Consider the following 26,662-nt stretch of genomic DNA (forward strand, 5'->3'; position numbering starts at 1 on the left):
ATCACGAAGAGCCCGTCTTGTAAGCCTCCCATGGAAGCAATGTTCCCAGCCACTCTCTCATTACAACTTCTCCTGCTACTTTTATTTCACATTCACTCGAAAGCCCATCCATTGACCCACTTAGCATCACAGTAGCCCTGCAGAAAGAGTCCAGTGAACTTCTTCAGAAATGGGGGAAGATGGAGGCAACCAGAGTTCTGACTCAGGCCCTCCATACTCAAGGATGTTTGTTGCATTTCAATGTTGGATTCCAATATCCCCACCCAGGACCCACTCCCCCAGTTTAGGGTCTCGACTGCCCCACAGAGGTTAACACTTCGGTCATCACCCCATAAGCATCCATACCCTTCCTGGATGTCGGGCTTCAGACTGCAAGGACAGCTGCCTCTGCTCATTTTACGGCCCCAGCAGCACAGCGCCCACTTTGGATCCATCTCCAAGGACAGCAAGACTTACCTGCCATCTCTGAAGAAGCCTGCCCTTGAGTCCTATGGGGGTCCAGCCCCTTGGCTCGGGGTGGGTGGCCATCTTTTCTCAGAACCCAGTGTGGCTTCCGCAGTCTAATGACTCTCAGCTGGACACGGCTCTGCAAGAAATTCCCTCTGCACCTGGGGAACAAGAAGCACAGGGGGCATAAGCACCCTGGAGAGCATGTGCCCTGGAGCTTGTGGGCACAGAAATTCCAAACAGGATGCTCAGAGGGAAAAGTCCAGGTCCCCATGGGGAGTCCAGGAGAGCACAAAGGGCATGAGGTCCAAGCAGATCGTCAGCTCTCAGGAACCCCTCTTCCTTCCAGTCCCCATTCTCCTGCCAGAAGAATAACAGGACACAACTCAGGTGGTTCTTATAAGCAAGAAGTGAGGCAGCATCTGCAAAATGCTTCCCACACCACCTAGCACACAACAAGTGCTTAATCAAGGTCAGTTGCTATAATTAAACACTGAAGTATATGACTACTTATGTAACAGGCTGTCCAGTGGAACTTTACACAGTAATGAAAGCCTTCTATACTCCACATTGATCAATATGGTAACCACTAACCATAGGCATCTCTGTAGTGACTGAAAGGTAGTTCATATGTCTGAGGAACTGAGCTTTCTGGTCAATTTCATTTTAATGAGTTTAAAGAGCCACAGGTGACTAGTAGCTACCATTATTGGACTGGTTGGGTCCAAAGGGTCTCCTCTGAAAAAAACTGGGCCTCACAGACATTCCCGCTAGAGAAGCCCTTCCAGGTCATCTGGTCTAACCTCCAAAACAGAGCCTTCACATCACAGGAGGAGGGTGTAACAAGGGCAGAGAAAGAAAATACTGAGCTTCTCAACATTGCTAACTATTAGAGAAAAGCAAATCAAAACTGCAATGAAGTACCACCTCACACCAGTCAGAACAGCCATCATTAAAAAGTCTACAAATAACAAATGCTGGAGAGGGTGTGGAAAAAAGGGAACCCTCCTGCACTGTTGGTGGAAATGTAAATTGGTACAGCCATTATAGAAAACAGTGTGGAGATTACATAAAAAAACTAAAAATAGAGCTACCATATGATCCAGCAATCCTATTCCTAGGCATATATCCAAATGAAACCATAATTTGAAGAGATACATGCACCGCTGTGTTCTTAGCAGCACTATTCACAATACTCAAGACATGGAAACAACTTAAATATCTATCAACAGATGAAGGGATAAAAAAATATGTGGTGTGTGTTTATATATATAATGGAATACTACTCAGCCATAAAAAAGAATGAAATAATGCAATTGCAGTGACATAGATGAACCTAGAAAATATCATGCTAAGAAAAGTAAGTCATAAAGAGAAAGACAAATACCATGTGATATCACTTACATGTGGAATCTAAAATATGACACAAATGAAAACTTATCTATGAAACAGACTTACAGACATAGAGAAGAGATTTGTGGTTGCCAAGAGTTAGGGTGGGTGTGGGAGGGATGGAGTGGGAGTTTGGAGTTGGCAGATGCAAACTGTTATATATAAGATGGATAAACAACATGGTGCTACTGTATAGCACAAGGAACTATATTCAATATCCTGTGATAAGCCGTATTGGAGAAAAATATAAAAAAGAATGCATATAGTTGTTGTTTAGTTGCTAAGTCATGTCCAACTCCTTTTGCCACCCCATGGACTTAGCCTCCCAGGTTCCTCTGTTCATGGGATTTCCCAGACAAGAATACTGGAGTGGGTTGCCGTCTCTTTCTCCAGAGGATCTTCCCCATCCACATATTGAACCCACATCTCCTGCATTGCAGGCAAATTTTTATTGCTGAGCCACAAAAACCTATGTATATAAACTGATTCAATTTAGAAAGAAATTAACACAACACTATGAATCAGCAATACTTCAACAAAATTTTTTAAAAATACTGAGCTTCTATTTACAGTTATTTTCACCTAGAGTTTCTTATATCTATTGTTGCATGCCCTTTATAATGTACCTAATACTTTAGGGGAGTAGAACATATGTATAATTAACTGGTAAATAAACAGTTATGCATTTCTTGCTGCTGCTGCTGCTGCTAAATTGCTTCAGTCACGTCAGACTCTGTGCAACCCCATAGACGGCAGCCCACCAGGCTCCTCTGACCACTGGATTCTCCAGGCAAGAATACTGGAGTGGGTTGCCATTACCTTCTCCATGCATTTCTTAGGTGCAGGCTAAAAATGTTTTACCCGTAGGAATGTGCAGCCAAAAGCAGACCAGCAAGCTAGTCTAGCATTCCCTTTGCAGCAGGTGAAGGAACTGAAAGACAGACCAACCGCCTGTCATGTGCCCTGACTCGCAACCCTGTAGCCAGTTGGGAACTGGACTCTTGACTCAGGTCCCTGCACCATTTTGACCATTATCAGTGGTCAGCTCTTTCAAAAGAAATCTGCACCGCTTCAGCTGCCTGGTCAAGCTACAAGGTCTCCCTTCCCAAGGCTCAGTTTACAGGAATTCTGTCCCCACCATGATGTTCTTCAGAACCACCTGGTGGCAGAGGAAAGTGAGGCAACCTGCTTGGCGATTTTCCTTTCTCACTTGTCTGAGCTGTTGCCAACATCCAGCCGCAGTCCCCTCATCACCAGGGCCATTGGCAGAATTTTAAATAAGATCTGCAGACTGCCGTATCCTCCTGGGCGCTGATTTTCACGGCAGCAACAAGGACAAAGTGACTTTTTCTTCATCTTATTCGTGTTTGGAAGAGGCTTCACTTGCTAGGATTACTGCCCCCTGGCCCTGGGCAGGAGCTGTCACTCCCCATGGGTGTCTGCCTGGTTCTTTGAAGGAGCCCATTCCTGTTTGTCAAGACCTCAGGATCCTGAAAGCATGATCTGAGCCCAGGTGAAGAGCCACAGGGCTGCTATTCTGCTAATCATAAACCTCTCAAACCAGCCAGGGCTGCTGCAGGGCCAGGGGGAGAGTGACTTCCAAGCACAGATACAAAGGCAGGAAGGATGGTGTGGGGATGCGGGAACCTTCCTTGCCTATGTGCCGTGGATCACCTTTGCCCCCAGTCAGCGGGTGATTGACATGAGCTCACAGGTGTTAAGAATGGCACAGTTTGAACTGCAGGGATGTCTACTTTTGGAAAACGGACAAGAGCAAGGAACTGCATTTGATGGAAATAACTAGGAGACTGCCAGGAGAGCTGCAGCCTCTGGACTTGGGTCTTACTGCAGTGGAATCTAGACCCTTTCAACCCTGGGGGGGAACCCAAGTGGACCTTGGCATTATCTTCAAAGCAAGTTTTGTTTAATCGTGGGCAGGGTTGATTTCATTCTCTCCTGGGTTCTCCAGAACATTGTGTGAGCGTCCCTCCAAGAGCAGCATCCCCCGGGGTGGACAGCCGGGATGGGGCAGGACTGCAAGCTCGCCATCACTGTCCTGCGAGGCCCCTCATCGTCCAGCATGTGCCACGAGTGCCTCAGGTACTGCCTCCACCCTGGCTACTTGTCCATGTCAGCCGTTGGGGTGCCAGCTGCTAGGGACGCACTCTTACCACCTTCTCAAGAGGGCGGCCCTTGGCCAGGGGGAGCCGGCTTGCCTGGAAGGTCTGGAGGAGTGTGCACACCCCCAGGAAGGGCCCTGAGCTATTGTTGCCTGGTGTGAGACCCCAGCTTTTGCTTCTGAGCAGGACAATCTCTATGACGCATGTCATACTCGAGCTCCCGTGGGGTCAAGCACGACTGGATATCCGACCCCACATCTCTTGAGTTCTTCCCTGGCCTGGCCTGCTTCCCTCACCCTTCACGAGCCTCCCGAGAACCCTCCCTAGGTGAGCCACTTGTACCAACATCCCCATCTCAGGCCCTGCTTCTGGGGAGCCCGACCTCAGATGCAAGATTCCAATGTCATCCCTGCTCCTCCTCCTCTCTATCCTGCCCACCTATTTCCCCCAGTGGCACTCGGGCACATTTACCAAACCTCCTCAAATATGCATGTGCATGCTAAGTTGCTTCAGTCATGTCTGGACTCTGTGACCCCACGGACTGCAGCACTCCAGGCTTCCCTGTCCTTTTGCTCAAACTCATGACATTGAGTCAGCTATTTAAGGGCCAGATTTTAAATCCAACTCATACCTGACACACCCTCTGCTCTCTTGGTCTCTCTCCGTAGGTCTTTCTTTACGAGTCAACATAATTTCTGTAAGATCAGCACAGTATCTTCATTGATAGACCTCGTGAAAGACCAATCAGAAAGAATCCTTCTTGCTCCAAGTCAGCACCGGCCAGGGCCCTGAAGACTGGTGGACCAAGGCCACGAGTGCAATGGATACCAATTTTTCCAGAGTCCACTGGGAGGCTCACGAAAGTGGGCAGGGTAGGGCTATCATGTATCTCGATGCTGGTTGAAAGCCACTGACCACCCTAGCTGCTCCAACCCCACCCTGACCCCCACTCCCACTGCCCTTTTTTATCAGGCAAGTCTTGGAAGGTAGATCCAAAGAGGCAGACTTGCAGTTTTGATACATGCTGATCCCAGAGAAGGAATACGTGGTCTGCCACGTGACCCTCTCTTAATCCCACAAGGAGTAACAAAGCAGAAAGAAATGGTGGGAAGGCACGGCAGATCCTCAGCACCCTACCACGCAGGATCTGGAGTCAGGGCTCTGGTGCCATGGAGAACATGACAGAGAGCCTCAGCGCTAGGTCTGTGCCTCCATCTCACTTCAGAGTCCTCTCATTGAATGAGGAGAGTGTAGCATGACTAAGTGAGCAGACACATAAACTTCCGCTTTACAAGGAAAAACACCACCAATTAGGAGAATCCCGCCTCCGTGTTTTCTTCTGTGTCCTCCGCTTCCGTGATTAATGGGCATCGTAGGGTTCACAAAGCGCCCTTTGCCCACATAACCTCCAATCTCCTCCTTGTTCATCCCAATTCACTCAGGGCTTCACAATTCATTGTTCATTTGTCAGGAGCTTCCTAGATCCAGTCTCTGAGAGTTTCGTGCTTCAGATAGCACTGTACACAGTTACAAATTAATCAATAAAATCCAATTCCATGGTCCAGTGCCTGCTCTGGGCACAGCGGAGACATTTTCTGTGGATGCTCATAATCTCTACACCTCTACTAGTTAACGTCAGGGCAATTAGGTGTTCAAGTATGAACTTTTTACATTTTCCCATTTCCACTCTGAAGACAGATCCTGTCTTTTCTAATCCCTCTCCTTTAACTCCTGTACTCTCATTAATGAAAATACCCATTTTCATTACATATTTGGAGATGGCAGCAGAGAGATGAGTGAAGCAGAATGGAGGGTCCGGAAATAAACTCCAACTATACACAGGAAGTTAAAATACAGAAAAAAACTGAAAAAAGTGGATTAGACCAGGGATCTATAAGCCTTTTATGTAAAGGTCCAGATAATAAATATTTTAGACTTTACAAGCCATATAAAGTCTCTACCACATATTTTTATATGTGTATATATGTATATATGCAAACACATATATTTATGGGCTTCCCAGGTGGCATTAGTGGTAAAGAATCCCCTTGTCAATGCAGGTTCAATCCCTGGGTCAGAAAGATCCACTGGAGGAGGGCATGGCAAACCATTCCAGTATTTTTGCCTTGAAAATTCCATGGACAGAGAAAACTCCTGGGCCCCCCATGGGGTCACAAAGAGTTGACATGACTGAAGCAACTTAACACATACATAAATACATATTTATATATATGTATATGAAAGTGAAAGTGAAGTTGCTCAGTCATGTCTGACTCTTTGCAACCCCATGGACTGTAGCCTGCCAGGCTCCACCATTGACAGGATTTTCCAAGCAAGAGTACTGGAGTGGGTTGCCACTTCCTTCTCCAGGGGATCTTCCAGACCCAGGGATTGAACCTGGGTCTCCTACATTGCAGGCAGACTCTTTACCATCTGAGCCACAAGGGAAGCTCATATATGTATACATTTATATATTTTTATGCAAATATCTGTGTATATACACATATATGCCTATATGCATTTTTCTAAATGTAGAAACCATGCCTTCCTCACATGGGTATAAAGAAACAAGTCAAGAGCTAAATTTGACCCAAGATCCATTGTTTTCTACATAGAAATAAAAATAAATCCTTCTTTAATGTTCATACAGATAAAGAAAGAACACGAGGATATCATTTTGTATCTGTGACCCCGGGAGACTGAGAGTAAGGAAAAATTTCTTAGACAAGATCAGAAAATCATAGCCATGAAGGAAAAGGGAGCTCCATCTGACTACATCAAAATATGCAACTTCTTGATGATCAGAGAAGCCTAAGTGTTAAATGTCAGTCACTCAGTCGTGTCTGATTCTGCGACCCCACAGACTGTAGCCTGTCAGGCTCCTCTGTCCATGGAATTCTCCATGCAAGAGTACTGGAGTGGGTTGCCACGCCCTCCTCCAGGAGATCTCCTTGACCCAGGGATCAAACCCGTGTTGACTATGTCTCCTGCACTGCAAGCAGATTCTTCACCGCTTGAGCTACCAGGGAAGCCAGAGAAGCATAAACAAGGTTAAAAAATAAGAAGTCCGTCTCCACAGTACAGTGGGCTAGCTACTCTGATTGTCTACCTTCCTATTTACCCTGATACTGAAACCAACTAAAAATGCAGATTAAAATATGAAAATGTTTACAACTTATATTTAAATGTACTGGTGTTCTGATTAGGAGGTAAGATATATTTAAAAGTCAAAAACCAAGTGAAAATAGAAACCTAAAAAAGTGAGAACGTTTTCATTTTGAGGGCATTTGCCAAACCACAGGAGCCTGTTGTTCCGTGTTCATGGTCTGGTGGGGCCGTGTGGGGTGCAGAATTCAAATTCAGAATCTACCCTGTGTGAGAGGTGGCCGGAAGACCCAACCTCTTGTCCTGCATAAAGCTGAGACCTCAGAGGTTATATCCTCAATATCTCAGTGAATTAAGAATAATATTAAGAATAATATGCCCTACCCCCAACACCAGCCCAGAGAACTTTTTTTTTTAATTCCAATCTTATCACTGAGTAAAGGGGGCAAAAGTCTCTCCTGTTAGTTTTATAACACTGAGCCTATCTTCTCATGGGGTTGCAACCTGAATTCACACTACCTTGGGACATGGAAAAAACTACAAGCAAGAATTTTCTTTAAAGTAGTGGTCAGTGGGTGCTCCCAGGTACCTAGCAGAGGCAAAAGAAATTTCTGGAGAAACCCACCACAAAGTTCCCAAAACCTCAGCTTACTGGCTTCCCTGGTGGCTCAGCTGATAAATAATCTGCCTGTCAGTGCAGGAGACACAAGAGACACGGGTTCAGTCTCTGGGTCAGGAAGATCCCCTGAAGGAGGGCATAGCAACCCACTCCAGTATTCTTGCCTGGGAAAGCCCCTGGACAGAAGAGTTGGACACAATTGAGCCTGCATACACACAATGTCAAACAAGGAAACAAATGCTAGAAGCTCAAGGGATTCCTAATGGAATAATTTAAAGTGACGTGTATCTGGAGACATCAAAGTATGAAACACCAAAGGTTGAAGAAGATCTTTAAAAGTAGCCAGAGAAAAGAGACCTTCGAAAAATAGAGGAGTAGATGAATCTCTGACTTCTGTCCATAAAACGGAAACTAAATGATGATGCAGTAGGAGCTCTGATGGATTAGGAGGAAATAACAGTCAACCTAAGACTGGAGACACAGCAAAAATATTTTTCAACCACAAGGATGAAATAAATGCATTTTCAGACTCATAAAAAGTGAGATTTTTCTTCTCTAAAGGAAGTTCCCAAGAATATGCTTCAGACAGAAGAAAACAATCCCAGAAGAAAGATTTGACATGCCAAAGGCAATGAAGAGGCAGAATGTTTGCAATTTCATGGGTAAATAAAATGCATGGGTTTAAACATCAGATAACAGACTTGGAAAGTACCTGTAGTTATGTATTACAGGCAAAGGATATATGCAAATTTAGGATATATACACGATCCTACACATTTTGGGTGGGCAAAACATGAAAAGTCTGCTCCTGAAAAACATTAGTAAGAATATGGGAGCAGGCAAACTTTCACATTGTCAAGTTGAAAATGTGATTATCTTATAATTCAGTAATTCCACTCTAAGGTATATTTCTTAGAAAGACTCTCACATTGTGTTTAAGGAGGCAAGCATAAGCATTTTCATTGCAAAATCAACACATACACAAAAAACTGAAAACAATTTAAATGTCCATAAATAGGGAATGGAAAATGCAATGTGTTATTCTCATGGGATAGAATGCTCTATAGCAAGTAAGATGAATGAGTTTTATCTGTATGTATCAACATGGCTATATCTTCAAAAACACAATATGAAGTTTAAACATCAAACTGCAAGATGATAAATTCAATGTGATATATATATATATAAATATACACATATACATATATGTTTTAAAGACACTAAACAATTTATATATTAGTGGATACATTGATTATAAGGTATGAATACATGGATGGAAATAGCGCCAAACATACAAAGCCACATAATTATCTTTTTGTTCTATTTATTTTATTTTATATAATATTTAAATACTACATAAAGTAATATTTTATTTGTTTTATTTTTTAAGGCTCAGAAGCAAATATGATAAAATGTTAGTATCTGTTAATTCTGGATCATCACCCATGAATCTGTTATAGATTTTCTATACTTTTTTATATTTTTTTATTTTTACTTTTTTCAAAAAAAGGGGGGAAAGATGGGAATTCCTTGGCAGTCCAGTGGTTAGGACTCCACACTCTCACTGCCAAAGGCCCAGGTTCAATCTCTGGTCGGGGAGCTAAGATCCCACAAACCATGCAGCACAGCAAAGAGAGAGAGAGAGAGAGAGAGAGAGAGAATATGCTGATACACGAATTTCACAATACTCTGTGAGCTGAGACCCATCGGGGAATCTCTGCTACAGTATTTCATTCCTGTAGAATGTTAAAGACAAGTGGAGTAAAAATGGGAGCATGAATTTAAAGATGGGCTTCTTTCTTAAGGAGAGAACACACAAGTTGATAGATAGACAGCATAGATAGGTGGCTGGATGGATAGAGAGATAAATGGATAGACAAAGTAGATGGATGGATGAATGGATGGACAGATAGATATCAATAGATAGACTAGGAAGGTAGGTAGATGGATGGATAGATATTGATAGATAGGTAGATATAGATATGCAAGCATACATATGTGAGTGGGTAGATGGATATATAAATGGATACACACATCCTATATATAGTCATTCACATCTGGGGGATGGATGGAGACAGAGAGTGTGGTAGGCAGATTAATACCCACCCACCCCTGCAGAGATAGCCCTATCCTAACCCCCAGAACCTGTGCATATGTTACCTTCCCTGGCTAGAGAGACTTTGCAGACGTGATCATGATGAACGTGTGCTCAACCGGTCAAATTCAAGTGTTGGGACCAGAAGGCTATAAACGAGGCACTCCTAGCCTTGTGGCCCTCCCCACATCTCCTGGGGCCCTGACTGAGGTCTGGAGACTTCAGGTTTGTCATTGTCACTTAGATCTCATGTAGTTTGTAGTTTGCTACGTGGGAACGAAGCCACACACCAGTGTCCCTGTGCTCCTGGGCTGTGGTCGGGGTGATGTAGCATTGCTCTCCAAGCCTACTCTCTGGACCAGCATCCTCAGCATCACTAAGGAGCATGTTAGAAGTACAGACTCTCCGAAGATTTCTCTCAATAAATGTCATATTGCACTTGAAAACATGTGAAAGTGAAGTGAAATTGCTCAGTCGTGTCTGACTCTTTGCAACCCCATGGACTATACAGTATATGGATTTCTCCAGGCCAGAATACTATAGAGGGTAGCCATTCCCTCCTCCAGGAGATCTTCCCAAACCAGGGATCGAACTCAGGTCTCCCGCATTGCAGCCGGATTCCCTGCAGCTGAACCACTAGGGAAGCCCAAGATTTCTGGAGTGGGTAGCTTATCCCAAATATGTTTTGATATTGATCTCTAACATAATGTCACAGTGATGAGAACAGACTCTATATGATTTCAATACCTTTAGACCATGAAATTTTTGTACCTGGTCTTATGTCCCTGGATATGTTCCAGTGTCCCCTCATTTACAGTCTATGGGAACTTGAATAGAATTTGTATCCTACCGTTGTGTGAAAATTGTATAGATCTTATTATGTTGAATTGGTTCACAGTGCTTTTCAGGTCTACTCTATCTTTCAACTTCTCTGTATATTCATTCTATTAATTTTTGAGAGTTTGATATTGAAACTCCAACTAAAAATTTAATTTATCTACTTAAAAAAATTATATCATGGAACTATATGTAACTTTGTTCTGCATTTTCCAAGTCTCCTGTAAATGTGTTATATTTTCATAATTTGAAAAAATTAAAAAATAGAATTAGCATAGTAATTATCCTTCAATTAAAAACAAAGAAAAAATTAATTTAAAATTTTTAAAAAATAGAATTAGCAGAGAAGGAAATGGCAACCCACTCCAGTATTCTTGCCTGGAAAAATCCATGGACAGAGGAGTCTGGCGGGCTGAAGTCCATGGGATTACATGACTGAGCATGTGTGCACGAGGGTGGAGGGAGATGGGTTGGTAGCAATAAACTGGTAGAACTAAAAAAAAGATAAAAATAGAATTAGCAAAAATAAATAAATAAAAAATTAAAAAAAAAAAAAAGAAATACAGACTCTTGGATAGCACTCAGACCCACTGAATTTGACACAGCATCACAAAAAAATCTCCAGAAAACCCTAGGCGACTCTCGAGCCTGTTAGGGGCCGGGAACACCGGGGCAAGCTGCCGTTCCACACACAAGCACTGAAGGAAGGCTTGTTGGTTCAGACCTGGGTCCCTGCGGAGGCTGCCCAAACCCTCTGTGGGTCTCAGCGTCCTCATGAGGAAAATGGGGAGCCCAGCACACAGTAAACCCTCAGCGATGCCAGCTCTGGAAACATGGTCCTGGCAGACATGTGAAACAGGGGCAGGAACCTCAGAAGGGGGGTTGTCATCTCCAGCCACGGAGACTCTGAGTAGTTGTAGGCAAGCATTAGGGATTTGCGTGGCCTCTTGATGAGCACCTAGGTCTGGATCAAACACCTACAATAGGAGAAGAAGGCCAAGCATTCTTGGAAGGAGACATCGTTGGGGGGCAAGGTATGGCATGGAGGTGCAGGAGAGCCTCGGGGATCTGGGTACAGAGTGTCAAATGGAGAATGGATGAGGGCTGGGACCACAAGTCACACTGAGGGGGAAGGGAACAACTGTGGGAAAACGGGACAGAAGAGCTTTGCAGTGGGTGCAAGGCAGTGTTGCTGTTTAGTAGCTAAGTCGTGGTGCTGGTTAAAGAATTTGCTTTTTAACTTGCACACAGTGGGCAATGTGAAGGGTTTTGAGCAAAGGGGCAAGACAATCAGAATGCCATGCTAAAAGAGGAGTGTTAAAATCCAACTGCCCCTATCCCCCGCCTCATTTGCAGTTGGGAGTTTGCATATGCACGCAGATCACAGAGAAAAGTCTAGAAGGGCACGTACCTAAATGTGATTGTCTCTGAATGGTGAGATCACTAAGATACTTTATTGTCTTCTACTTGTTCATGTGTATTTTCTAATTTTTCTGCAAAGGACACGCATCACTTGCATAATTAAAAAAGCAATAAAAGCTGTAAATAATTAACATGCTCTCTCTTCAGGACTTACACTGGATGGATGTGTTTTCCACTCAGTTGTTTCAAATATTTGCTGGATGCCTGGCCTTGAAAAGGGCACCAATGAAAAACACAGAGCCAGTGGAGGATGGGGAAATATTTGAGTCCTAGAACCATGAAACTCTAGACCCCAGTTCCTAAACAGGACTCTTTCTCTCTCTCTCTCTCTCTCTCTCTCTCTCTCTCTCTCTCTCTCTCTGTCTCTCTCTCCCTGTCTCTCTGGAGCACAGAGATGCCTTTTGAATCCCTGGTGAAGTTTTCTTTGCAGGTTCACTGAAATTGCAGTTTGCAGTTACAGTGTCACACGGGGAAGTGACAGAGGAGGCCACACGCCCTACCTTTTAGAGTGGGTGCTCAGATGTTTCCACCTGCTGCTCCCACGAGGTATCTTCACTCTTCTACGAGACCGTCGTTTCTTCCACTCTGGCTCAGACATCCGGTCCCGGGACAGCATCCCTCGGGCTGTTGGGTCAGAGAGCTGAAAATACCAGTGATGCTGGAGTCATGTTGCTCACAGCCTTTGTGGTGGGAACAACACAGAGGGGTCTCCCACTGCAGACAAGATGTCTGTCTGGGGAAATCAGGCATCAAAATGCTGCCTTGCTAAATGGTCTGTGCATTCCTGGGTGGAATTTTCTGAAATCTGCCTGGGCTGGACACACAGAGGAAAGCCCAGACCTTTGGTGATACCGTGGCTGTCTCCTTGCCCTCCTCCAGCAAAATCCACGCCCAGTAACTGCCTTTTGGAGGAAGGAGGCTAACTTGGCTTCTAGATTCCCCCTCTCTCAGGCCCAGCACAATCTTTCCTAACTCACCACTCTTGGGATGAAGACAGTACTACCAGTACTAGCCTGAAAGCTCTGGGACCCAGGACCTGTTGTTCCACGTGATTAAATCAGAAAAGAGGCTACAGGACCCTCTTCAGTCACAGTGGCCCAAGACATCCGAAGGTGGGACAGCATCCTTGATGATACAATCCAGGTATACGGGGCCCCTCTAATGGTGGGATGCTAAGCCTATTTAATCACCAAGGGAGAACCCTCTAGAGCGCTTAGCTCCTTAACCTTTCTGCCACTGCTCCCAGAAAACTCAGGAATCAGTCAAATCTGAGTATAGCAACTATTTTTTCTGGAATCCCTGGAATGATAACACTCTCCTTTTAAGAGTTTTTTCCTGTTGTCTGTCTCTCAGTAAGGGTTTCTGATTTATAATTGTTGACTACCCAGAGAGCTCCCCTGAGCAGCATTTCATTTTTACTTTTTGCCTCTGCTACCAGGAAGCTCCTAGTCAAGGTTTATGTCCAGTTATGAAAAAGATCTCACCCAGAGTCGTAGGTACAATTATTCTTTCCTTTGAAACTTCTTTTTTTCCATGATTTTCTTTCATTTTATTTTACTCTTGGGGCCTCTATTCACTCCCTTGGAAGTGGGCTAAGAAGACATCATACAGGACAGCGGAGACTATACCAGACGGCCTCACACTTTCTCTCCATCATCACTAGTCCTGCCTGCCAAGCATCCTCCCTCAGCTCCCAGGGCCCTGGGGCAAAGCTGGTATTACCTTCGACATCTGCATCTGCCCTCCATCTCCAGGGCGTATCTTGGTCCATGCTCCAGACACTGTTTTGCTCACCAGCCAGGCGTCCGGACCCTCACCCTGGAGGCCACCTCCAGGCAAATGTAAGCCCAAGTACACAGAAGCATCCTTCTCCTTCTGCTCCATCGGCAGGGGGAGGCTGCGGCTCAGGCAACACCACGTGAGCCGGGGCTCGGCCCTCAGCGATGGAAAAGGGCCCTGGACCCCGCGGCTCCTGGCAGGCTCTGCACTGGTGCACAAGGCCAACTCAGGCCAGTGGGGGGCCATGCTGGCTGAGAGAGAGGAGCCAGGCTGGTGGGAGCAGCAGGGATGAAGCTCCGCTAGAAACCCCGAAGGAGGGGCTTGAATGGCACTCTCAAAAGGCGCCCCCAGCTCCCCAGTGTGTTCCCAGGAATTGAGGACACCCCCAGAGGGCCCGGCCTTCGCCACAGTGTTGCTCCTGCAGATTTCCTGGGTGTCATGGGCCCCACTCCTCCAAGAGTCACACATTGGGGCAGGCAAGAAGGAGGCCGACCCCTTGAGAGCCCTGGCTGTTGGGATGCCAGCGTTCAAGCCGCCCCTCTCCTCTCTCTGTACCCCCTTTTTCTGGTCACACGGCCTGGACCAGCTGGGGTGTTCCCAGCAGCTGTCTTCTCCAGCTGGGACCTGGCCTGAGATAGGACAGGGAGGCAGGAGGGCCCCCTGCCCTGACTCTGCAAAGGATGTCTGTACCTCAGGCCCCCCTCTCTTGCAGATAGAGTCCTGACCTTGGTCTGGCTTCTGGGGGACAGGCGACAGGGGGCGGGTGTCTCGCTGGGGAAACCTGAGGAGGTACTGGGGAGGAAAGGCCATGTCCACCGGGCCAGTGAGGGTGTGAGGAGCTGGAGGGTGGGAGGCCAGCTGGGAGGAACACCCAGGGGGACGTGGTGGAGGCTCCGTGTCTTGAGGACCCTCCCACTTCAGGGCCCCAAACATGACCCTTTCTGTGTGGTTGCCACTTCCAGGCAGACCCCCTGGCTTTTCCCCAGGGTCAGTGTCCTGGTTCTGAGATGGTGGTGAGGCAGTCTGCATGGGGCCACCGGGAGTCTCTCCTCCTGCTCCCAGGAGCTCCTGGCAGCTTAGCTCCTCCACCTTCAGCTTCTTCCTCTCTGAGGGGAGCTTGTCCTCCGGGGGCTTGGGCTCTCCTGAGCTCCCGCCAGGCCCTCTTGGGGCCACATGGGCCTGCTGACAGGTTTCCCTGGTGCCCTCACCACGGCAGGTGCCACCGTCCAGCTTGGAGTCTGGCCTGGGAGCCTCTAGGTCACCTCCTTTGGGGGGACCAGGTGCTGGGAGCTGCTGACACCCCAGCTCCGGGCCCTCATGTGGAGGGAGCAGAGGGCTCTTGCTGCCCAAGCAGAGGGCTTCTCCACTGCTGAGGGCGGGGGGTGAGGCGGCCCTATTAGAGCCCAGCTGGTCAGGGCCTCCTGTTCCGGCCACAGTCTCCTTCTGCTTGTGGGGCTCAGTCACCAAGAGGCCTGCCAGGACTGGTGGACTTGCCCACGGCCCCGGCTTGGCCCCCACAACAGTGTCCCCACCACCCGCGGCCTCTTGCTGGGGAGGACACTCCAGCGCCGCCCCACCGCCCACTGTCCCCTCGGTAGCCTTCCTGCCTCCATGGTGGCTGGCTTTCCCTCTCTGGTAGATGCTCTTGAACGTGTCCTTCCCGTATACTTGCCACTTCTCCTGTGAGAACATCTTCAGCTTCCTCTGGCCGCGTTTCTTAGCAGCTGCCTGGCCCTTGCTGGCAGACCCCTCCTCAGCAGCTGGTCTCTTTCCCTCTGGGTCCTCCGTGAGGGCCGGGGCATCCGTGGTCAGGGGGCACGGCAGGTCCTCGACCGCCGCCTGTCTGACCAGGGCCCGAGGGTGCCCGCCAGGGGCATCGACCGGGCGCGCGGAGGTGGGCCTGGGGCTCAGAGGTTTCTGCCTCCGGGGCCAGGCATCCCGGGGTTCCGGCGGCTCTGGCCACGTCCCGGTGCCCTCGACGAAGGGCAGCGAGTTGCTCCTGGTGACTGGCACGCATTCGGTGCCGGTGGAGAGTTGCGTGGGGACCGAGTGGAAGAAGAGGGGGCGCGCCCTGTCCGGGGGCGCGCAGGTGGAGCGCGCGGCACGCAGGGCAGCCGGCAGCCTCCCGGGTCCCGGCGGCCGCAGGTCGAAGTGGAAGGAGTCCTTGTAGGTATAAGGCATGGGCAGATCAATGCTGCCCTGCTTGGACAGGACCGTTTTGCGGGGCCGCACGTGGGCCAACTGGGGGTCGTCCACCACGGCCTGGTTGTGCGAGATGAGCCTGGCGATGCGTTCCTCCAGCCGCCTCTTCTCCAGCTCCAGGCCGGCCGCCCGCTCCGCGCGCCCGGGCCCGGGGCCGCCCTCACCCTCGGACTCGGCGCTGTGCTCCGACAGGCTGTGCAGGGGGCTGCCGGCGGCTGGCGGCTGTTCAGCGCTGTCCGAACGGGACAGGTAGCCCGAGTCGGTGCTCTCACACTTCCGCAGCCGGCCCTCCGAGGGTTTAGCGTCCCCAGGCTTCTCCACCTGCTGCTGCTGCTGCAGCACTGAGCTCGGCCTACTGGCCGTCGGGGACCAAGGCTCTGGCAGCTTCCACCTCGACTGCGGGCTGGCCAGGGGGAGCCCGGGAGCAGAGTCTACAGGGGCCTCCTTGACATCAAACGTGGACCCCCGGCAGGGAACAGGGTCCAACTTCCGGTCCAGGTTCTTGGCAACCAGGGACACATGCGTGGTGGGCACCGGGCAGTGCCCAGCGGCGTGGGTACCGGGAGAAAGGGGTCTCTGTGATAGTGCCCTGTCGGCCCCAGTGGGCTCAGCGGCCTTGTCGCCTTCCTCCAGGAGGCTGCTCCCGCCACCGTCGGACTCCGAGGAGAGTCTGGAGTTGTTGAGGTGTGTCTGGGTCCGTCTGTGCTTGTATAAGTTGCTCTGGGTCTTAAAGGCGATGCCGCAGGTGGCGCAGGGGAATGGCCGCTCCCCGGTGTGGGAGCGAATGTGCTTCTCCAGTACGCTGGGCTTCAGGCAGTCCCGGCCGCAGTGTGGGCACAGGTACCTACCAGCGTTGCGCACCTTGCCTGGGCTGCTCAGAGTGGGCCCCAGGCCCGGTGACAGGATGGGCAGAGCGCTCACTATGTTCACCGTGAGCCCCGGGGCCACCGGCTTCCCGGCTCGGGTGGGACCAAGCCCTTCAGGCTGCAGCAGGGGGCTGAGAACGAAGGGCAGGCTGCCCCCGTCCAGGCTGCCTGTCACGAGGGGAGCACGTGGCTGGAGCCCTCCCGGAGGCACTGTGTGGTACAGTGGGATGGGCAGGGCCTTCAGGAACACGGTGGGGGCTAGGCCCTGCTCCCGAGGCAGGATGACGGGGCCCAGGGTCAAGTGAGGCGATGCCTGCCCACCCGGGGCCCCTGGGGGGCCAGAAGCAGGTGCCGGCTGGTCCCTGGCAGGCGAGGTAGGACAGGCAAGTTCTGGCGCATCCATCCCACATCATCTGGGTGGCCTGGGGTGCTGGGAAACCTGTGAGCAACAACCGGACTTTACTGTGGGTACCTCTCTTCTCTCATTGTACAGTACACACTCCCCTGCCCCCACTGGGCATTTTATCACCTCTACTGAAGCCACAACAATCCCTCCCCAAAAATACGCTTATCGCTTATGTGAAAAAAGGGGGAAACCGAGGCTCAGCAAGTGGAAGTGACTTGTCGTGCAGCTAAAATATGATAGAGTAGGGTTCAGACCCAGGTCTGTCTGAATCCTGTCTTTAATTTTCCAAAAAGAACTCTTGATTCTTGCCCTGCATACAGGTACGTCGTAGGCTTGTCACGGACATCCCCCTACCCAGCACAGTGCGCTGTGCAGAGGAGACACTCAGAAAATGTGCTGACTTCGTGACAAAGGAAAGTCGTGCAGCTCATAAAGGTCCTAAAAGTCCACAGTGACCCCATGCACTGGGGCAAGTCCCTTTCCTCATTTGGGACTTGGTTTTTAGATCTGTAGAGTGGGCAGAGAATCAGCATCTTCCACTCTGGAGTGCTCAGTCTCTACTGTTGGATGAGGACAACAGGGAAGAAACCTGACCTGAAGGGATGCTTACTAGACTGAACAAATGAAAATGCAAAACTCCCAGCTAAGTTTGAGTTTCAGATAAACATTTCATAATTCTTTAGCATATATGTATATATATATGTCTCAATTCTTGCATTCATCTTGCTTACACTAGAATATTATGCATTATTTGTGTGTGAGTGCAAGCTCAGTCATGTCTGACTCTTTGCTATCCCATGGATTGTAGCCCACCAGGCTTCTCTGTCCATAGAATTCTCCAGGCAAGAATACTGGAGTGGGTAGCCATTCCCATCTCCAGGGGATCTTCCCAACCCAGGGATCAAACCTGAGTCTCCTGCATTGCAGGCAGATTCTTTACCATCTGAGCCACCAGGGAAGCCCAAATGTGCCCACAATTAAAAGTTAAATTATATAAATCTGCAATTCAATAAATCATGTTAAAAGCAAGTTTACTACAACTGGATATTCACATGCAAAGGAATGAAATTGAGTACCTACTTCACACTATATACAAAGATTGACTTGAAATTCGTCTAAAGCCTAAATGTAAAAACTAAAACTATGAAACTGTTAGAAGAAAACATCAGAATAAATCTTCATTACCTTGGATTTGACAATTGGCTCTTAGTTATGACACAAAAAGTACAAGCAATTAAAATAAAAGGATAAATTGAAATCTTTCAAAATTAAAAGCTTTTGTACACCAAAGGACACTATCTATCAAGACAGTGGAAAGACAACTCACAGGATGGGAGAAAATATTTGCAAATCATATGCAGGATAAATCCAGAATATATAAAGAACTCTTATAATTCAATAACAAAAAGACAGACAGATAAAGAATGAGCAAAGGGTTTCAACAGACATTTCTCCAAAGAAATATACAAATGGTCAAAAACACATGTGAAGATGCTCAATATCACTAGTCATTAGAAAATGTAAGTCAAAACCACAGTGAGATATGACTGCATGTCAACCAGCATACTGTTATAATAATAATGAAAATAACGTGTTGCTGAGGATGTGGAGAAATTTGAACCCTAGTGAGAATGTAAAATGATGCATCCACTGGGGAAAACAGCTTGGCAACTCTTCAAAAAGTTAAACACAGAACTACTGTCTGACCCAGAAATTCCACTTCTTCATATATACCCAAAAGAATTAAAAATAGGTATTGAAATAAAAACATAGACATAAATGTTGATAGCCACAATTCAAAAGAGCCAAAAGGTGGCAACCAGACAGGGAAAGATCCTCTGGAGAAGGAAGTGGCAAGCCACTCCAGTATTCTTGCCTAAGAAATCCTACGGAGAGAGGAGCCTGATGGGCTACAGTCCATGGGATGGCAAGAATTGGACACAACTTAATGACCACATGTCACATTCATAGCTTGGGATTGGCTTTAGTGGGAGTATTTATACCACAGAAACTGGCAAATGCTACAACCAATCCTTTTTCTCTTTTTTGTCCCAAGACCATTGCTCCCATTCTGTGTTCCTCATAAACCTGTCTGCATTATAGATCTCACAGATCTGAAACCTTGTAATTTTTTAAGGATAGATTTAAAGACAGAAATCCCTAGGGATGGGTAGGAGCTACTAGAATTCATAAGCACTACTGTGAAGGGAAGATGAGGCTTCCCTGAAGGTGCTGTGTCCTTTCTACTAGCTGAGAAATTTCCAGATGCTTCCCGGGAGAACCATCAGACCCGCCTTCCTGTCTCTGCTCACCTGGCTCCCAGGTCACTCAGGCACAGCTCCTGGGAGGATCAGATGAATGACGTGTATGGAAACACCGAGGGTGGCATCAGGCAGGGAGGAAGTGCTTGGTTCATCTGAGTTTCCAGTGATAACGCCATAATATTTTGAACTATTAATGAGCGAATCCTCCCCTCCCCACCTTCCCTCCTACCCCTTGTCTCTTCCCCATCAGTCAGCGCAGCCAACTCCCTTCAAAGCCTCCGGGAAGGGAGGCCGTCTTAGGTGCAGTTCCCAAGAAAGAAGGCCATGCATGATAAGGATTCAGTTTAGGAGGTGATTTCAGGTAACAGTGACAGGGGAGTGGGAAAGCAGAGTGACGGAAGCTTTAAAAGAGTGTGTGTCATCCATAGATTGAGTTAACCTTAAAAATGCATTCCATACATTAGATGCAAACATACTGTTTGATTCCACTTATACGGGGTACTTAGAATAGTCAAATTCATAGTTAGAAAGTACATTGATAGATGCCTCGGGCTGGGGAGGGTGGAGAGGTGGCAAGAGGGGAGGGGAGGTTAGTCTTTAATGGGGACAAAAAATGGAGTGTATCATCAAGCAAGTCCTCACTGGGGGCACCCCGAGCTCACCTAACCAGGTTGGGGAACAAGAGATCATATAAACATGTTACCCCACTAGGGCTGAAGGCGCAATGGCTGGCATGTCCAGCTGGCCAAGGGGACACACCCAATGGGCTCTGTGGCCCCAGAAAACCTCATGCCCAGCAAGGCTGCCTTAAATTTGTTCCTAAGTGGTAAATGCAGAGAAGGGTGAGTGGCCAGGGCTTCCAATGGAGTTACTATGGCAGAAACAGAGGACAGACTTGTAAATTCCAAAGCCTAAACCCTAAGGGGACTCTGATGAGGACCATCCTTGGGTTGGGAGGAAGTGGGAAGGAGGAAAGCCAGAGGGAGGTGATGAGACCCACAATAGCAATAGCTGCAGGCATGAGTCCAGTGGCAGGGATGGAAGAAGCCCCCGTTCCATGCCCAGAACCCTACAGCCCAGAGGCTACAGCCCAGGATGACTCCCAGAGCACCCAAGAGGGAGGGGGCCAGGAGTGACCCGGAAAGTGGGTCAGACCCAGGGCAATGCAGGAGAAGGGGTGACTCAGCGAGGGGGGGGCTAGCTTGTGAGGGGAGCTGGGGGCTGAACACCACCTGTCTCCTGAAATAAGCCCATCATCAGGGGAGAGAGAAAAGAAGTCCAGAACTGACTGCCTTGAGGTGGGAGGAGCGGGGCTTCAAAATAGAAATTCCAGAAAAAGAGCGCTACATTTCTGACACACCTGCCATGATGATTATTTTGCTCTCTGCAGCCTGTTGCGTGATCACAGCAAAATTGATGCCTTTTAGTAGCAGCTGATCGCTGCCAGGGAGGTAGCAAGCCCACCAGCACCTTCCGGAGGTTGGAGAGGGGGGGCATGGCACTTTTCCCAGGAAAACCACAAATTGCTGTGCTGATGATTCTCACTCTGAACCAAGGGGGTGGGAAGCCATCCTATCGCCATCAAGCAGGTGCACCAGGAAGGCTCTAGGAGGACCACCTGCTCAGCTAGACCCACTGCCAAGCGCTGCCCCCGCCCCATCACCCTCCCGAGGGTCCACCCTGCGGAGAGCTTCTCGGACCCCTCGCTTCTGCCATCTGTCACGTTTGGGCTTCCCACTCACCGAAGCTATGTTCCTCTAGGCTTGTGTGTGGCCCCACGGGGAGGTGAAGAGAAAAGTGGGAGGAACCTGAGGAAAGTGACTATTTCCAAAGGCCCCTTTCTTCAGAGCAACCCACAAGGGGGCCTGGGCAAAAAGACAACGTGGGCATGCTGCAAATAGGTTTTAAAAACTCACTTCTGGGCCTGAGAGACAAGACTATGAAGATGGAACTTTCAGCAGATGGGACTCTCCAGAAAGAATGTGGGTACCAAGACTGTCATTCTAGTTGCAAGGTTCCCAAACGTCAGTCCATCCTGCATGCCTGTCACCCGCTGTGCTGTGGGGGGGGGGGAACCACTTGCTTTCCCCCATCTCTGGGCACCTGGGCTAGCATTACTTTAACAGGGAACTATATGTATAAGAATGTGAATGTACTCAGCAGCACAGAACTGCACTTTAAAATGGTTGAGATAATCAATTTTATGTTATGCATATTTTACAACTTTTAAAAAGCAAAAAAGAAAGGTGATGCTATATCACTGGGCTTTCCCTGGTGGCTATGATGGTAAAGAATCTGCCTGCAATGCGGGAGACCCAGGTTGGATCCCTGGGTTGAAAGGATCCCCTGAAGAAGGGTATGGCTACCCACTCCAGTATTCTTTTCTGGGAAATCCCATGGACAGAGGAGTCTGGCGGACTACAATCCACGGGTAACAGAGTTGAATGCAACTGAGTGACTAACACTTTCACTTTTTTCATTACCCAATTAGCCAAAATGTTGTTTTCATTCAAAAGCCTGCAAACATGTTTAAAGCAACAATTGATTCTATTCATAATTGCTAAAACTTAGAAGCAACCAGGATGCCTTTCAGTAGGTGGGTGAATAAGTCAGTCATGGTGCATCCAGACAGTGGAATATTATTCAGCATTAAAAAGAAATTATTTTAATTAAAATTTAATTTTAATGACAAAAGACTGGAGCTATCAAATCATGAAAAAACATGAAGACACATAAATGAGTATTTTTAATCAAAAGAAGCTGATCCGAAAAAGCTATATAGTTGGACTGTATGTTCCCAAATATATAACATTCTGGAAAAGGCAAAGCTATGAAAACAGTAAGAAGATCTGTGGTTTCCAGGGGGTGAGGGGGAGGGAGGGATGAATACATGGGGCACAGAAGATTTTGAGGGAAATAAAACTGTCTGGCATAATACTGTAGCACTGGGTACATGTCATTATGCGTGCATGTGCGCTCATGTCCAACTCTCTGTGATCTCATACACTGTAGCCCACCAGGCTCCTCTATCCATGGAATTGTCCAGGCAAGAATACTGGAGTGGGTTGCCATTTCCTTCCCAACCCAGGGACCGAAACTGCATCTCTTACGGCTCCTGCATTTCAGGTGGATTCTTTATCATTGAGCCACCAGGGAAGCCCATTTATAAACCCAAACCACTCTTTAAAAATTGTCTATTAATTTTTAAAATTAAAAATCAAAGCAATTAAGTTTGTAAAGACATATGTGAAAAGACATTTATTGTCACTGGCCAAGAACTATGAGGTATAGATCATCATGCTATGTCTGCTATCAGTTAAAACAGAAACAACCAACAAATAAATGCTTAGAACAACTGGAGGGGAAAATGAAGGAGGACTATACCATTACCCAAAAGAGAACCAGCATGTTCACAACCACTCAATAGCAATAAGGCCATTCATACCCATGGGGTCAGTGGAAGCCATGTAAGGAGCCATAACCTGGCATCCTATTTTCCAGGGAGACACCCATGATGGCCGAGTGGGGAGCCAGAATGACCACCCCACGAAGCAGTAATGAGGAGCTCACCCTTGGGGTCAACAGAAACCAAGTGGGCAATCTGGACTTCTCTCCATTTTCTTCCCCTGCTGAGCAGCATCAAAGGAAGCCAATAAAAACAGAAGGTTTAATCCATCCAGACTCTCATAATGACTAAGAGACTTACCCAGTGACTAAGTTTCAATCAGAATCACTTTTCATATCAGGAAGATGTCAAACTGAGTAAAGAAAGATAATTCACAAACGCCAGTACCAAGATGCAAGAGGTGTTGGGATTATCTGAAGAATTTAGAGGGCCCATCATGCAAAAATGTCTCCAAGAATACTTACAAATAGGCTTGAAACAAATAAAAACAGTCTCAGGAAAGAAATCAAAACTAAAAGAACAACCAAATGGACATTTTAGAACTCAAAAATACTATAACCTCAAATTTTAAAATTCAGTGGGTGCACTCAACAGCAGAACAGAAGGGAGGGGAAAAAAGAAGCCATGAACCTACAGATAGAACAATAGAGGTTTCCCAGTCTGAACAACAGACAGAAAATAGGCTAGGGGCGGGGAAAAAATGGGCAGAGCCTCAGGGACCTATGAGATTAACAAAAGCTGTAACATTCATATCATCTGAGTTCTGGAAGGAGACGAGAAAGAGGACTGGGATAAAAACAATACTCATTGAAATATGGCTGAAAACTTCACTTTGACAAAAGACATATAAACCCATGGAATCAGGACACTAGTGAATCCCAAACAGGATAAACCAAAGAAATCCTCACCAAAACACATCACAGTCAAACTTCTGAACTCTTAAGACAAAGAAAAATTTCCTCAAAGCTGTAAAAGAGAAACGACAACTTTCCTATGGGGAAAAACAAATCCTAATGCCAGCAGGTTTCCTGTCTGAAACTTGAGGTCAGAAGGAAGTAGCACAACATTTTTCAAGGGCCTAAAGAAAAGAACTGTCAACCACAAATTCTATATCCAGCAAAAAGACCCTTCTAGAAGGAAGAGGAAATGAAGGCATTCTCAAATAAAACACAGAGAATTTGCAATCAGCATGAATGGCTAAAGAAAGTTCTCTACATAGAAAGGAAATAATGAAGGAAGGGGGAGTTCCCTGGTGATACAGTGGTAGACTCCACACTCTCACTGCCAAGTTCAATACCCGGTCAGGGAACAAAGATCCCACAAGGCATTAGTGTGGCAAAAAAATTTTCAAATAAAATAGCATAAAATAAGAAGCCATCATAATTAATGGTGTGATCCATTCTTGTAAAAATAATATTACTACTACTAAAAGAAGGACACTTGGAACTTCAAGAAGGAGAAAGAACACTGGAAAGAGAAAAAATATAGATAAATTCAATATTTCCTTTTGAATTTTCCAAATGATGTTTGAAACAAAAAACACTAATGTATTTAGGAGAAATATTTAAGACAATTATAAGTGGGAGAAGGTAGAGGAGGTAGTTTCTACATTTCACTTCAGCTGGTAAAGCAGTGACACCGATAGACTACAATGAGTTATGAATCTATAATGCAATACTAACAGCAACCACATAATCAATACGAGGATATCCGACAGAGCCTGCCTGAACCACAAGCCACAGATGCCGTCTCTCTGCAACCATAGAACCTCGGGCAGGAGAGGATGTGGCTGGCAGCCTTCCTGACAGTGAAACTGGGTACCCATGCAGGCAAAGCACAGCTGTCTGTGGCTGGGGGTCCATACAGACTGGCCAGTCCCTCTGCTAGCCCGACTTCCCTCTACACAGTCCATGAGCTCTGACTGCCTCTGTCCCCACTAGTGTCCATACTCCCAATGCACACCCCCATCTCTTGTCATTGCCTGCTTCCTACCCACACTCCAGAGGGTTTCCTATTGTGTGCTCAGCAATTCCAGACCAGCTCCAGTCGGGCTAAACTAGCCAACATCTCTGCTTTTGGGTGACTAAGTCACAACTTCTTCAATGAAGTCTGAACTCCTTCCAAAGTCTGCCCTTTCCTGGACAATCTCTCGCAATCCTAGGGACTGTAACAGTGTTCTTAAGTCTTGGGGTATACGTGCATGCTAAGTCACTTCATTTGTGCCTGGCTCTTTGCAACCCTATGGACTGTAGCCATCCAGGTTCTTCTGTCCATGGGAATCTCCAGGCTAGAATACTGGAGTGGCTTGCCTTGCCCTCCTCCAGTGGATCTTCCTGACCCACGGATCAAACCCGCGTCTCTTATGTCTCCTGCACTGACAGGTGGGTTCTTCACCACTAGCACCACCTGGGAAGCCCTCTTATGTCTTATAGTTACTCTTTAATTTTAGTTAATCATCCTTATCCTAAACTTCCCCAGTGTAACCAACTATGTGATTTCTAACTCCTGATTAGATACACATATTACAGAATCAGTACTGGAAGGGGCCTCAAGAGACAGATCCCTGCAGATGGGATCATGCCCTGGAACTTAAGTGTGACGTCAGATCCTTGCCTATGAGAAATGGGATGCTTGCAACCCATGACAAGGAATGCCACCACAGCTAATCAACCTATTACCCATGGTTGCTCATGATAAAGTGCCAATCAGGGCATGTGCCTTGGGAATACCAGCCACACATGAGTGATGATGATGATGATCAGGAATGTGGTATGAAGTGAATTTTTCTGACTGCCATCGAGCACTTAGAAAACCATAAAGCCAGGTCTGTTAACTCCCACCTCAAGTCATGATCTGAGAATCAGCTTCCACAACAGCCCTGAAAAAATTTATCTCAGGGCTGACATGACAGAAGATCAAACACAAAATTTAATGGTGCAAGTTGTGCATTGAAATGGCAGTTGGATTCACAGTCTCACCAAGTGTCTAAGGTGAAAATTAGGTCAGTAATCAAGGAGGAATGAGATCCTGAAACTTGGAATAAGGCCATCTGATTGGACCTGAAGAAACTGACAGCATTGACTCCAAGTCACTCTGAACCTCTCTGACCAGTAGCAATAGCTTTTCCTCCAAGGTCTAAGAAGACCGTTCTTCCTCAGCTTGAAAACCCCATGGTATGCTCCCTTGGGGCATTAATACATGCCTCGAATGGGGATGCTCTACTTTCTCAGAGCCCACCACAGCCCCCCACCCTTTTGTCAGTAACTAAAGCTGCATGTCAGCATGATTCAGGGAACAGGTACAGGCTATGTTATTGTTGTTTATTGTTATTTTATTGTTTTTTATTGTATATTATTGTTACTGTTGTTGTAAGTCTTGTCCAACTCTCTGTGACCCCCATGGACTGCAGCACACCGGACTTCCCTGTCCTACACTATCTCCCAGAGTTTGCTCAGACTCATGTCCATTGAGTCCATGATGCCCCTGAGCTTTATCCAGGGGTAAATAGCTTATATACCAAAATAGCTATAGATCCTTGATAACACATATCAGCAGAAACCTGGGAATCCATGTGTGAGAGTGGATCCTAAGAGTGTTATAACAGAAGGGGTAGAAAGAACATCAGTGTGGGCCATGTTCATTGGTGGGGTGCTTATTAGAAGGTCTCAACTTAATGTATTCATTGAGTGGCTGGATGTGGTT

At 47.2% G+C, this 26,662-nt stretch overlaps 1 protein-coding gene across 3 annotated transcripts in view; it reads right to left on the reverse strand.

Moving 5' to 3' along the window:
• ZNF831 (zinc finger protein 831) overlaps positions 1-26,662 on the reverse strand; it is a 106,021-nt gene that overhangs the window by 53,625 nt on the left and 25,734 nt on the right. For all 3 annotated transcript variants that reach the window (XM_020905140.2, XM_070472453.1, XM_070472454.1), the window contains 3 exons: positions 13,760-17,323; positions 12,538-12,677; positions 457-608 (listed from right to left, as the gene is read on the reverse strand). In XM_020905140.2, coding sequence (XP_020760799.2) covers positions 457-608; positions 12,538-12,677; positions 13,760-17,287 — 3,820 coding nt within the window. In that variant the 5' untranslated portion in view covers positions 17,288-17,323. The remainder of the gene's footprint in view (positions 1-456; positions 609-12,537; positions 12,678-13,759; positions 17,324-26,662) is intronic.

Source organism: Odocoileus virginianus, chromosome 9 (assembly GCF_023699985.2).
Source record: "Odocoileus virginianus isolate 20LAN1187 ecotype Illinois chromosome 9, Ovbor_1.2, whole genome shotgun sequence".
Lineage (NCBI taxonomy): Eukaryota > Metazoa > Chordata > Mammalia > Artiodactyla > Cervidae > Odocoileus > Odocoileus virginianus.